The 14,846-nt window shown below is 35.0% G+C and overlaps 1 protein-coding gene across 1 annotated transcript; it reads left to right on the forward strand.

Moving 5' to 3' along the window:
* Positions 1–1,062: 1,062 nt before the first annotated feature.
* Positions 1,063–2,361, forward strand: LOC148191403 (uncharacterized). Its single transcript, XM_088101383.1, has one exon. It carries the CDS (start codon positions 1,096–1,098, stop codon positions 2,359–2,361), a length of 1,266 nt encoding a protein of 421 aa, XP_087957509.1. The 5' UTR covers positions 1,063–1,095.
* The last annotated feature ends 12,485 nt before the right edge of the window (positions 2,362–14,846 follow it).

Here is a 14,846-nt window from a genome sequence, read left to right on the forward strand (position 1 = left end):
AAAACGCTGCCGTCATGTGAGAATAGAAACCCCAATCTGGAACAAAAACGCCGGACAAGGATTCCTCCAAGAGACTCCTCCCATGGACGCACAAGGATTCTGTCGCCATCGCCGATGTCTGGCCTTCTACTTTCGCCTTCGATGTTGGTCAGGGATGCTCTAGGCTGTCAATTGATGCAGTTTCTATTCGAACATTGGTCGGGGATGCTCTAGGTTTGCTTGTTCAGGATATTGCTACAACAACTACAGCATTGGCAATTGCCTTTGCGGCAAACTGGCAGCTTTCCCTCATTGTTGTTTCGTGCATTTTCGGAATCTTTATTTTCGGACAATGCCTCAGAACCCTCCATAAATCTTTGCCTAGTTATAATTTTCTCATTTTCTGTTTCCATGTTTAATTATTACTATTTCTGAATTTCTATTTTAGCAATGTTATAATACTTTATATGTTCCACAGAAACTGTACGAGGAAGCAAGTCAAGTAGCAAATGATGCAGTAGGGAATATAAGAACAATTGCCGCTTTCCAGCTGCTAGTAAAGGAAAAAGTTCTTTTGCTTCTGTATTTGCCATTCTTAATCAAAAATCAATAATAGATCCCAGTGATGATTTGGTGAATCTTTTGCAGCTTGTACGCAGCAACGACGACGGCTTTTTTAGTTTGAGAGGGAGAAAGGGTGTGTGTCTTGTTAGTCAAAAGGTTATGTCAGTTAATAAAGCTCCAGTATTCAGAGCAGTTAGTTTGTTCTATTATTTAGGAAATAGTTGAATTTTTTATTCCGCCTTTTCGGTAGCCATTTAGATCGTGGCTCTGTTGCAGTTTATTATCTGTTTATTTTCTGTAAGGCTTATATAAGCCAACCCTTCTAGATTAATAAGAGCATTCTCTCACAGAGTACATTTAGAGTTACTCATATCTTCATATTTAACATTTGGTATCAGAGCTCCGCAAGGGGCAGGGGCCTGGTACGTTGAGAGAACAGTGAGTGAAATATACAGTGAGTGAAAAATACTGGAAGTGCAAAGGATGTCTACGTTAGAGAAGTTTGTTCAGCCGGCTATTCCTAGGTTCGATGGCCATTATGATTTCTGGTCTATGACGATGGAGAATTTTCTACGAAGCAAGGAGTTGTGGCACCTCGTAGAAGAAGGCATACCTGCAGTTGAAACCACATCCAGTGAAGAAGTACACAAGAAGAAGGTGGAAGATGCCAAACTACAAGACTTGAAGGTGAAGAACTACCTGTTTCAAGCCATTGACAGGGAGATTCTGGAAACTATTCTGGATAAGAGTACCTCAAAGGCCATATGGCAGTCCATGCAACAAAAATATCAAGGATCTACTAAAGTGAAGAGAGCCCAACTTCAAGCGTTACGACGAGAGTTTGAATTGCTAACCATGAAAGAAGGTGAAAAGATTGATAGCTACTTAGCAAGAACTCTAAGTGTAGTCAACAAGATGAAATCAAATGGTGAAATCATGGAACAAAGCACGATGGTCAGCAAGATTCTCAGATCATTAACGTCTAAATTCAATTATGTTGTCTGTTCCATAGAGGAATCCAACGACTTGAGCACTTTGAGTATTGATGAACTTCACGGTAGCCTAATTGTTCATGAGCAAAGGATGCAAGGTTTCCAGACAGCCGAGCAGGAACTGAAAGTCACCAATAATGATCGATATGACAGAGATCATGACAGCAGATTTGGTAGAGGCAGAGGTGGTCGAGGTCGTGGGAGAGGAAGAGGAAGATATCATATTAATAAAGCACTTATTGAATGCTTTAAGTGCCACAAATTGAGCCACTTCCAATATGAGTGTCCAGAACTGGAGAAGAAAGCCAACTTTGCACTTGAGGAGGCAGAAGAAGAGGTTCTGTTAGTGGCTTATGAAGAGTCACCACAAACTGTACAAGAAGAGGATTGGTTTCTGGACTCGGGGTGCAGTAATCATATGACAGGAAATAAGCATTGGTTTGCAGACATAGAAGAAGGATTTAACAGAACTGTTAAATTAGGAAATAACACCACAATGGCCGTAGTTGCAAAAGGAAAGATTCGAGTGCAAATTAATGGCATCTCCCATGTAATATCAGACGTCTATCTTGTTCCTGAGCTTAAGACAAATCTTCTAAGCCTAGGACAACTTCAAGAGAAGGGTTTAGCCATTCTAATTCAAAATGACACGTGCAAGATATTTCATCCAGATAAAGGCTTAATTATGCACACTAACATGAAAGGGAATAGGATGTTCTACGTAACAGCATCACTACACCCCATGTGCTTCCAAGCTGATGATGATACTGAAAAGGAAACTCAACTGTGGCATAGTCATTTCGGACACCTTAATTTAAAGGGTTAAGAACTCTTGCAAGCAAACAAATGGTGTTGGGACTCCCCTCTCTGAAGTTTGCCAAAACGATTTGCACTACTTGCCTTGTGGGAAAACAACAACGAGATTCCATATCAAAGCAAAGCAAGTGGAGGGCCTCAAGGAAGCTTCAGTTAATCCATGCAGACATTTGCGGTCCCATCACACCATCCTCACACAGTAATAAAAGGTATATACTAACCTTCATTGATGATTACTCACGAAAAGTTTGGATTTATTTTCTGCACGAAAAATCCGAAAGCTTCAATGTCTTCAAAAGCTTCAAAACTGGTGTTGAAAAGGAAGCTAGTACCTACATTTCGTGCTTAAGAACAGATAGAGGTGATGAATTCACCTCTAAGGAGTTTGCTGAATTCTACACTAATCAGGGTATATATAGGCAATTGACGGCTGCCTACACTCCCCAACAAAACGGAGTCGCCGAACGCAAAAATCGAACCATCATGAATGTTGTACGAGCAGTGTTGCACGAGAAGCAGGTTCCAAAATCTTTCTGGCCCGAGGCAGTTCAAAACAGAAGTCCAACTTCTACACTAGAGGAGCATACTCCAGAAGAAGTTTGGAGCGGCATAAAGCCATGTGTTGACTATTTTCGAATATTTGGTTGTGTAGCACACACTCATATCCCGTATCAGAAAAGAAGTAAGTTAGACAACAAAAGCCAAAAATGTGTCTTCTTGGGTGTCAGTGATGAGTCTAAAGCATACAGACTATATGATCCCATCTCAAAGAAAGTTATTGTAAGTAGAGATGTAGTATTTGAAGAAGAGAAAAGCTGGAATTGGTACGAACATGTAGAAAAAGATCACATAAAGGTCCTTGATTGGGAAGATAAGGAAAGCGAGACAGAACAAGAAGACGGAAAACTCGAGGAAGGACAAGAAGACGTAGAACCCGAGGCAGAACAAGAAGACGTAGAACCTGCACAACATGAAACAGTGGGTAATCAAGTTGAAGGGAGGGCAACAAGAACAAGTGAAAGAAGAATACTAAGACTACGGAAACAACCAGCATGGATGGCTGATTTTGAAACCAATCTATCAGCAGAAGCCGAAGAAGAAAGCTTCATGGCAATGATAGCAACTGACACTGATGATCCACATTCCTTCGAAGAAGCATGTAAAAGCAAGCAGTGGAGGGAAGCAATGAATACGGAGATGGCAGCAATTGAAAGGAACAACACTTGGGAGCTCGTTGTTCTTCAAAAAGGTGTTACACCAATTGGAGTTAAATGGATCTTTAAAACGAAATTCAATGAAAGTGGCAATATTGAAAAGTATAAGGCCAGATTAGTGGCCAAAGGCTATGCTCAAAAATATGGAATAGATTACACAGAGGTATTTGCACCGGTAGCTAGACTTGATACTGTGAGGGTATTATTAGCTTTGGCAGCTCAAAGTGCATGGGAAGTGTTTCAACTGGACGTAAAAAGCGCATTCCTACACGGTGACCTCCAAGAAGAAGTATTTGTCCAGCAGCCTGTAGGATTCATCAAGAAAGGAAAAGAAGATCAAGTATACCTGTTAAAGAAAGCATTATATGGGCTTAAATAAGCACCAAGAGCATGGTATAGCAAAATTGAAGCCTATTTTGCAAAGGAACAATTTGAAAGATGTTCTAGTGAGCACACGTTATTCACAAAAAAGGATAATGGTAATATTTTAATAGTTAGCCTTTATGTTGATGATTTAATCTTTACTGGGAATAGTAGGAACATGTGTGAGGAGTTCAAAAGTTCAATGATGCTAGAATTTGACATGACTGATTTGGGAAAAATGAGATACTTTCTTGGAGTAGAAGTCATACAAAGTAATGCTGGAATTTTTATCTGTCAAAGAAGATATGCTCGTGAGGTTCTAGCCAAATTCAACATGGCAGATAGTAATCCTGTAAGGAATCCTATTGTTCCAGGTACCATGCTTTCAAAGGATGACAACGGTGTTGCAGTAGATGCAACTAAATTCAGACAAGTAATTGGAAGTCTCATGTACTTGACAGTAACTCGACCAGATTTGATGTTTGGAATAAATCTGATAAGTAGATTCATGGCTAACCCAAAGGAGTCACATTGGGCAGCAACCAAAAGACTCTTAAGGTATCTTAAGGGGACCATCGAGCATGGCTTGTTTTATAAAAAGGAAGGTAAAACTGGTCTCATAGCTTACACTGACAGTGATTATGTAGGAGATTTAGATGATAGAAGAAGCACATCTGGCTCAGTATTCATAATTGGGTCTGCAGCTGTGTCATGGGCCTCGAAAAAGCAACATGTTGTAAGTTTATCCACTACCGAGGCAGAATATATTGCTGCAGCTCTTTGTGCATGCCAATGTATCTGGCTCAGAAGAATCTTAGAACAACTGGGTTCAAAGGAAAAGAAGGAAATTAAAATATTATGTGACAATAGCTCTACTATCCAACTGTCAAAACATCCTGTTTTCCATGGAAGAAGCAAACATATTTCAGTACGATTCCACTTTCTTAGAGACTTGGTGAATGATCAAGTAGTCAGCCTAGCATACTGCAGTTCAAATGAACAAGTTGCTGACATTATGACCAAACCTCTGAAACTTGATCAATTTGAAAGGATTCGAAGCATGCTTGGAGTTATAAAAGTCACTGAAGTAAGCTAAATGCAACAGACGCATGTAGCTTAGGGAGGGAATGTTAGTCAAAAGGTTATGTCAGTTAATAAAGCTCCAGTATTCAGAGCAGTTAGTTTGTTCTATTATTTAGGAAATAGTTGAATTTTTTATTCCGCCTTTTCGGTAGCCATTTAGATCGTGGCTCTGTTGCAGTTTATTATCTGTTTATTTTCTGTAAGGCTTATATAAGCCAAACCTTCTAGATTAATAAGAGCATTCTCTCACAGAGTACATTTAGAGTTACTCATATCTTCATATTTAACATGTCTGGGGAGTGAGGGTTTGAAGGTGGGAGTGGGAACGAAGCAGCTTGGGCAGAGAGGAGTGGAAGAGGTGAAAGGTGATCAGTGGTTGGAGGAAGAAGAAGTACTGTAGCCACGGAGATTTGATGATTTTAAAACACATCACCCATTCAATTAAATTCAATTAAATGCATAATGTCACGCCATCAAAGCAAAAAATACAGCTCAAGCTAATTTAACGCTGGAACAACTTAACGGTTAGGGTAAAATTGGCTCATTTTTACAAAAAAATATGACCCAATTGAGACCGAAAAAAAAAACGATGACCCATTTGAGATTCTCATATAAATACGAGGACCAACCGAGGGTTTAAACCAATTTATATATTAAGAATGTTATGATCTGCTTAAAAAAATTTGTGCAGTAGATGTCTTCTTTTGTAGGTTCGTGGAAGAAGAGGAATCTGGCTGATTTTGGGATTATAGCCCATGAAAGGTCAAGGCCCTCCGCGTTAGCCCAGATGATCAACGTGTGAGAGGAGTAAGCTCTTTTTTCGTTTCAGAATATACAACGAAAAACTGTATAAGTTTTATTTCTGGCCAAACTTACCAACCTAGTAGGTCGGCACAAAAAGTTCGGCAATTTCCTCACACCTTGGCAGTTCAACCTGAAGTGAAACGAATTCAACAAAAATCATTGGTTTTGGTTCAACCTTATAAGTTTGATATTCATGTCTTAATTTTGTATTTTAAATTTCTCCTCCTTTTGCTGAAACAAAGTATATGATAATTCAAGTGTAACCTTCCCCAGATGATCACCAGTTTTAGGCTGTCACTGAAATTCTCTTTCATCCCAAAGAAGCATTTTCCCTTTATTAGAAGAAGTCTTAAACAAGACAATGCTAGTAAGATATTTGGTTTGTACTAAGCCATGCAGAAGTCAAATTGACATTAATGGTGAGAAAATAGTCAAGGGAAAATGAATTATGAGAATTCATTTTAATGATGACTACAACAGGAAGAAGAAAAAAACTTTTTTTTGGTCACCGAAATGCATATGCATATGAATGAAGAAAAAATATAGGGAATACAATACAGCAGAGTTAGTTTCAAAGTATTTCAACAAGCTGAATGAATCCACTTCAGAAAACAGAAAACAGTGTTCACAATGAGGATTTTGATGAAACAGATGCAGCACTGAAATCGAAAAGGAAAGAATCTAACTACAAACAAGAATGACCTCCAGAGTTAGGCGAGAAAGCGAAATTTCTAGGGCATGGGTCTCGCAGGTTCGCCGTCAAGGTTTCGAATAGAATGGCGACACAAGGTTGTGGAAGATGGAAAATTTTTATTGGGAGTAGTATTCGTAGATGAATAGATTAACCAGAAGTGTTTTTACATAAGACACGGTTGGGGTCGTTGTCGCCCGACTCGTTGGCGAGGGGTCGTTATCGCCCGGCTCGTTGGCGAAGGTACGCCCGTCGGAGGTCTCGTTGATGGTAGGGGTAAGGTTCTTCTCATCCAACCAGCCCTTGTAGACTCTACCAAACCTACCTTCACCCAGCAATGTGTCGCCCTTGAAACTCTTGGCCGCAGATTTTAGGTCCCCGAAATTGAACTCCTTCAGGTTGGGTCGTTCCAGAATCTAGCCATTAGGAGAACAAAATTGAAGAGACCCTTCGCTGATTTGAAAAATTGAACAATCAACATGGTACACAGTAACGAGGGAAGCTGGCATATCACACGTGCCTCCTTCTTTGCTACATAAAAAAAAGTTAACTGTTGAATTTCAAAGACTAAATATAAGAGATTCAAAACTTAAAAAACTAAAAAGAAGGAACCTTTCAAACAGAGACTAAATCAAAAATTGTTTGATAATTTAAAGATTAAAAATATATTTAACCCTTTTATTTTTAGTCTTGATTATTTTTTTTTATTTGATTCAACACAATTGTTCACATTGAAATGAAGTACGTAGATGTGAGGAGGTAATGATACACACTTAGAACCAATAAATTGTTGATAAGAATTAATCCAAATTAATTTTAAAACAATTATATTTGAGTTGTATGAAAAAATGGGATATTTTATTGAAAGCGACCAATCAATTTTTATGGTAAAAAATAATTATCCGTGAAGTGCATTGATATTTTATACTAGTGATATGATTAAAAATAATTCAATAAGTTATTGACAAGAAGAAAAGTTATAATATTAGCCGAGGCGGGTGGATAACCTGGCCCGCTTGAAAATTTGGGTCTAGGCCCAAAATCTCAAACAGAAGCCCACAATTTTATGTCTGTTATCTTATTTAGAAACTTTGATAGTCACAATTTCAATTAGTTTAAAATAGTGGTTATTTATATGTTTTTATATTGGTTAAACTAAAAAGACATATTTAAGTTATATTCAATAAGTATTGAAAATTGAGATTAAAATTAATTTAGATAATTTTTAAAAAAAATTGGAAAAAAAATGTAATAAAATTATGAAATCTTATATCAATAATATCTTAAATTAAAACAATATTTTTCATATTTGTATGAATTTATTGTCCCAGCAATATGGCCACCAAATGAAAAAGAGTGGTGCCAATTGGTTTGAATAAAAGTATATGTATAATCAACATTTCGGAAATCGTGGTGCCAGTTATTTATGATCAATTATAGCATAAAAAAATAAGTTAAATCTAAAATATATATTTCTCCAGCAATTATATGCATATAACTTAAGCAGATCAATTTTATTTTGTATATATTTATTTGTTTATTAGTTTCAAGTTTTATAAAGATATCAGTTTTAAATTTAATGGCTGATTTAAAATTTAAAATAAAAATTTTAAAAACAAAAAATGCAATGTTTAAATTTAATTTAGTGTAATTTTAAAAGTAAATATAGTTTAATTGTGAACTTGTAAGATAAGCACAGTAGTTCAAACAATTTACACACCCAATTCTGTTTTATTTTCTAACACTTAAAGGTTATGTCTCTGATTTTGAGAACTAGATGATGTAAAAATCGGAAGTACATCTTCTAACAGGTGCTAAACAGTGTTAATGAAGTTTTTCGCTATGCAATTTAGAAGTATATTCATGATACACTTACATAAAATAGAAAAAATCTTGAAAGATAATAATAATAAAAAAAAAAGAGTCAACAGTAAAAAAAAAAAGGTTAATGTCTTAATAGGTCCCTATTTTTGTTCAGAATTTGAAATAGGTCCCTTTATTTTTTGGCGTCTCAATTGGGTCCTTATTTTTGTTAATTTGATGCAAATAAATCCTTTCCGTCAATTTCATCAAACGACGTTAATGAATATGTGACGTGGCCTTACACGTGTCAATACTGTCCTCAGGCCACGTCACACATTCATTAACGTCGTTTGATGAAATTGACGAAAAGGATTTATTTGCATCAAATTAATAAAAATAAGGACCCAATTGAGATGCCAAAAAATAAAGGGACCTATTTCAAATTCTGAACAAAAATAGAGACCTATTGAGACATTAAATAAAAAAGAAAAAAAGTTGTGCAGTCCGCAACTATGCCTTTTCCACCGTAACTTCTGGTGCACTTATGACATAAGTAATGTTTTTAGTTTATATGATATAATTATTATTTTTTCTTTAAAAGTTGTAAAAAAACATTTTCATTTCTAAAAACAACTTAGGACTAAATTCGAATGATGATGTCAACAAACCACAGTTTATCTTAATTTTTTCTTAAAATTTTTAAATAACACTGATTATAAATCATTTAATGGAAAGCTATATTAATGTCATTTTGTCATAATTAACATAGCATAGATGATTGATTAAATAGCAGTAACAATTTTTAATTGTTTAACCATTAAATGAAATAAAGCAAATCCATTTATCACATAAGTAATATTAGATAAACAAAGACAAAAATATTAACGTGCAAGTTAACTTCTGCACCAGTTTTGGGGTGTTTCTCATTTTAATTTGATGAACAATAATAAGGTAAGAGATTAGGGAATTAACAGAGGACCCAAAAGAGAAAAAAATCACCTTTTATGAACCTCTTATAAACAAGTTGGACAAACTGAAAATAATTAGAAAGTGAAATATAATAGGATTGAACATAATTTATTATTCTTATTTAAGACTGAGATTACTTACAGTGTTTGTTGTTTTTTTAAAATATCAATATTTGAATATAAATTTCTCCACATGCCAAAAACAATATCTTTATTTATCATTTTCCACAAAAATATAATAATTTCCGAAAACTATTTTATTAATGATTTTCCATAAAAATATAATAATCTTTTTACATTCTTTTGTCATCTAACAAATTATAAATATGGACAGACTTTATCATTCTTTTACCATAAATATATAAATAACCATATTTTCTTTAAAAAACAATAAATAAACAAATATATAATTATAATAATTGATCTGCTTAATTTCAACACATAACTTATTAAAAAAATATTAATTTAAGATTTAACATATTTTCGTAACGTGATGTATATTTAATTATAAGATCTTTACTTATGAAAAAGTTTTATTATAAATATTTTATAATATTTTCATTTTAAAAGTAGAATAAAGTTGGCATCTCTATATCTTTATTTCTCATTTTATGGCCATAAAAGACAGTAAATTGATAGGATTAGTTACCACAATTATAATTTTAAAGGTGAAGGAATTGAAAATTTTATCACATTTTTATTTTAAAAGGTTTCTCAAAATATTAAAAAGAAATATTTAAATCATTTTTAATTTAAATTTTTGATATATATGTAACTGTTGAAAGGATCTCAACATACAAAAAGTAATATTTAGATACTATTAGTTTGATATTACAATATTTTTACACTTATTTTAAATTTATTATTTTACTCTTTAATCTTTTTTAATTAATCAAAATTCTCTAATAATATATTATCAAAGTGATAATTCAAGTGGTAGGTAGTGTCTCGTAAAACATTTTTAAATTCAACTTGAACATTGCCTTTTAAAAGAAAATATGGTTTGCTGACATCAACATTCGAATTTAGTTATAAGCAATAGGCTCTTATTACTAGCCTTTTAACAGGCTGGATCCAAAAAGAGTGAAATAGAAGGGATTCAAAGTGATTAAATATGTTCTTTAGGCCAAACCTATCTCCAGAAACTATCTTTATTTATAATTTTCCATAAAAATATAATAATCTTTAATAATCATAAATATATATGAACAGACTTTACAATTTCTTTTGTGTGTAAGACTCTTCTTATTTTTTATTCTTCACATTGCTTATTTATTGTTTCCATTAGATTTATAATATTTAATTTCATATGCTCCTTTGCTTCTAACTTCTCGTAACCAAATACAACTATTACTTCCATAATTAATATTTATTTTATCATGTCAACGCTATAGTAACTTCTGAGCCAAATCTCACTGTTGTCTTTTTCCCATTTACTTTCCATTTGGAAACTTCATGAACATTTCTTTTCTAATTCTGTTCGTTTGTAACAAGCACATAGAAAGGGTTTTCGACGTATGTTATTTTGGACTTTTAACTTCAGATCCCGATCCGACGTCTTTATGGATAATGTTAATGGGACGTCAGACCTATAGAGTTCGACGCCTATAAAGACGTCGGATTACATTAACTGACGTCTACTACAACTTGTGTCTTTGGGTAGTATAGTAGCACCTTCTTCATTTACTAGTTTCCTCATAAGAAAAACTTGCGTCTTTTGGATCTCTTATGGCATTTCAACCAAAAATCGAATCTGGGTCCTTGCCTAGTTCCATTCCAACCGCCAATGAAAAAGAATACGGTGACATGAGAACTAGGTAAGGACCCAGGTTCGGTTTTGGGTTGAAATGCTATAAAAGATCCAAAAGACGCAAGTTTTTCTTATAAGGAAACTAGCAAAGGGAGAAGGTGCTACTACGCTACCCAAAGACACGAGAAAAACTGCACCAAAACACAACGAAACTCATTTTAATCGGCTCAAATGGAAGATAACCCATCAAAGACTAATTTAATCGGAGTAAAAGTAAGTTTAAACGGTTCAAAAAAGATAAATCGCACCTAGAAATGCAATGTCACGGAGAGAAAAGGCGAGGAGAAAGACGATGAAGTGTGCATAACCGCGGGTTCGCGATTTCTGATTTAAGAGGAATCAAGACGCCGATGCCCCAGTGCTCGACGTCTATTCTCAACTAGACGTCGGGGACCTCACTAATATGACATCCATTCGATTTAAAAATTAATATTCGCGATGTATATAGACGTCGGATGTAAGGGGAGCCGACGTCCAAAACAACTTTTCACCTACCCTGTCAGGCTATTTAGGCGTCAGATGTAAGGGGGACCGACGTCTCAATGACTATTTAGACGTCGGTGTGGCGGGATCCGACATCTAAATGGCGAAAAAAAATGAATTTTCACATTCTGGCACTTCCTTTTTGACGTCTAATTGTACGAACTGACGTGGTTTAAAGTGTAGACGTCGGTTATGCACCTATAACCGACGTCTAGACGTCGAGCCCTCATGAACCGACGTCGCCAAGGCCAACTTATTTACCAAAATGCTACCAATCAAATTTTTTCGTTGGATATTGTGTGATCCGATGTCTAAAGGGTGACGTTAAAAAGTCATTTTTGTACTAGTGAAGACAAAAGTTAAAATTATTATAATTATAAGTTTATGTAATCAATTTCACATAAAAATTATTTCTATTAGTTAATTCATTGGACCTCTCTCTCCACTTAAGAGACCAACTAAAGTTTAAGTATTTAAGCTTTCAATAAAAATAAAATTAATATTTACTCACTTGAGCTACGTGATCTATAAATTCAATATTCTACTTCAACAATTTGTTTCATCATTGCTTGACCAATTATAGAGATAATAGTTATAAAAAGGTTTAATTGCTTCCCTTGTCCCCAGTTTGGCTGCAACGTGTCAAGTTAGTCCACCCCTTTTAAAAAAGTTTCAATTACTTCCAAACTTGGTTTAAAAGTGTCAATTTTGTCCAAACCTAGTAAAATTTGCTTCAATCAAGTCCCTTCCTTTAAATCCACAGAAACAGACGTTAATTTTTTTTCTCTCTCCTCTGCTCCTCTACTCCTCTACTCCTCTACTCCTCTGTTCTGCTCCTCTGCACAACCGCAGACCCTCTCTTTCTTTTGTCAATTCATTTACAGGAGAAATCCCAAAATCAGTGTCTGCTTTGACACAGTTACAATCACTTGATCTTTCTCATAACATGCTTTATGTAGAAATCAAGGTTCTGGGGTCTCTCACTAGCCTCACCTCTCTCAATATTTCCTACAACAATTTTTTAGGTCCTATCCCAGTAACTCCATTCTTCAGAACACTATCCTCCAATTCATATATCCAGAACCCTTAGCTTTGTCAGTCCATTGATGGGGCTATAGAGGAACTAATGTTTCGCTGAAACGACCATTGTTGTACAGTTTTAGAAATACAGATGTCAGTTATCCACATCACGTGATCGTGAAGCAGTACTATTTATGTTTCGACACCATTTACGTGCTTGTTGAATGGTACTAGTTTATCTCCTTGAAATTCTTCGGAGAATTTCTTCAACCAATTGGTTTTAAGGTAGGAACCATTTTTTTTTCAAACACCCTTATTCTTGTTGCTGTATAAAATCCACATGTTAACTTTTTGTAAAATTCACTTTATTCTTTTTCCTTGCAGAAAGACAAAAGATATGAGTTAAAAATAACTAAAATGAATGATTTTTTTCTTTTACAAAGCTGAGAATTATAGAGTTAAAGCTTCCGATCACAAGAATCTACAAGGTTTTTACTTTGATTTAAGTGGCAAATAGGCCCGTTTTCATTGAGCACTGTCTCAAGTTCTTGTAGACATAGAAATCAAGCACTTAAAACTTGACTGAATTTATCTGCCTCCACTTTGATATGTCTATGTCGCTTCCAATTCCAAGTCTCCCACATCAAAACTTAAACACGCACTTAATCATTTATTTTAAAAAATATTTTAGATCTGATTCTGATTCTACATAAATAATTTCTTAGGTCCCATTGGCTTAGAAATTTCCTTGAGCAATAATAATGGTTACAGACAAAGCGCATGCTTTTGTGCACAGAAAATTGAAGCTTCAATAATGAAAGAACTGATTTTTTTAAGTTTACACATCATGCCATCGCATTTGCTGAATTTCATTCAATTATTGCTCAATGTTAAAAGATAAGTAGTTCTTGTTTAAATTAAATTAGAGAAAGTTGAGATCAGAAAGTTTATATAAAAGAAAGAGAGGGTCTGTTGTTGCACAGAGGAGCAGAGGAGAGAGAGAAAAAAATTAACGTCCGTTTATGTGGGTTTAACGGGACTTGATTGAAGCAAATTTTACTACGTTTGGACGAAATTGACACTTTTAAACCAAGTGTCGCAACCGGAATCGCGGCGGGACGACGATCCAAATAAGAAACGGGTTTTAAAAAGAGATTTGGAGTCGCCACCATAGTTTATTATGGAAAACTATGGAAAAACCTCAAAACGATAAAGCACGGTCCACGAAAACCAAATATTGGGTTCGGGAGTCGGTTACGCGTGGGGAAGGTGTTAGCACCCCACAACGCCTGCCCTAAGGCAGTACCTTTAACTAAATGCACGAATATGATGTGGTTTTTCAAAATGTTTAATTATCCCCTAAAATAAAAATTCTAAATAAACAAAACATATTTTTTAGTTTTTTTGGGCCCGACAAGGATTGACCTTGCTCCTACGTATTCTCATTCAAAATGACAAATCAGGGTTACGTAGTTCTAGCTAAGAGATTGTTTGTTTGTTTGAAAGAGCAGATGTTTTTAATTTTTGGAGATTTTTATGTTTTTAATATTTTCGAGAAAAAGAAGGTAATGAGTACTAGGCCGACGCGAACGGTCGCACAAGTATTCATACCTTTAAAATGATATTTAAATATTTTTAATTATTTTTGAAAAGAGAGATAACGATATTAAGCACTAGGCCGATGCGAACGATCACACGAGCGCTCATACCGTTATCTACTTATTTAAGAAGACTTGAGAGTATTGAGTGCTAGGCTGATGCGAACGATCGCACGAGCACTCGTACCCTCGTTTAATATTACGTAAATAAGAGAGAAAAAGTATTGAACACTAGGACGATGCGAACGATCACACGAGTGTTCAACCTTTAAACGTATTTTTGAAATTTTATTTAAGAAAAGAAGAAAAAAGGTTTTTAGCACAAGGACGACGCGAGCGGTCACACGTGTACTTAACCTTCAAAACGTATTTTTTTATGTAAATTTATTTAAGGAAGAAGAAAAAGGTTTTTAGCACAAGGACGACGCGAGCGGTCACACGTGTGCTTAAACTTTTAAAACATATTTTTGTAAATTTATTTAAGGAAGAAGAAGAGGTTTTTTTTTTTAGCACAAGGACGACGCGAGCGGTCACACGTGTGCTTAAACCTTTAAAACATATTTTTGTAAATTTATTTAAGGAAGAAGAAGAGGTTTTTAGCACAAGGACGACGCGAGCGGTCACACGTGTGCTTAAACCTTTAAAACGTATTTTTGAA

Source organism: Vigna umbellata, chromosome 11, assembly GCF_029865625.1.
Source record: "Vigna umbellata cultivar VRB3 chromosome 11, Vumbellata_1.0, whole genome shotgun sequence".
NCBI lineage: Eukaryota > Viridiplantae > Streptophyta > Magnoliopsida > Fabales > Fabaceae > Vigna > Vigna umbellata.

Excerpts from the sequence above, each read along its gene's own strand:
- LOC148191403 (XM_088101383.1), top strand. The coding sequence starts at position 1,096 with ATGACGATGGAGAATTTTCTACGAAGCAAGGAGTTGTGGCACCTCGTA.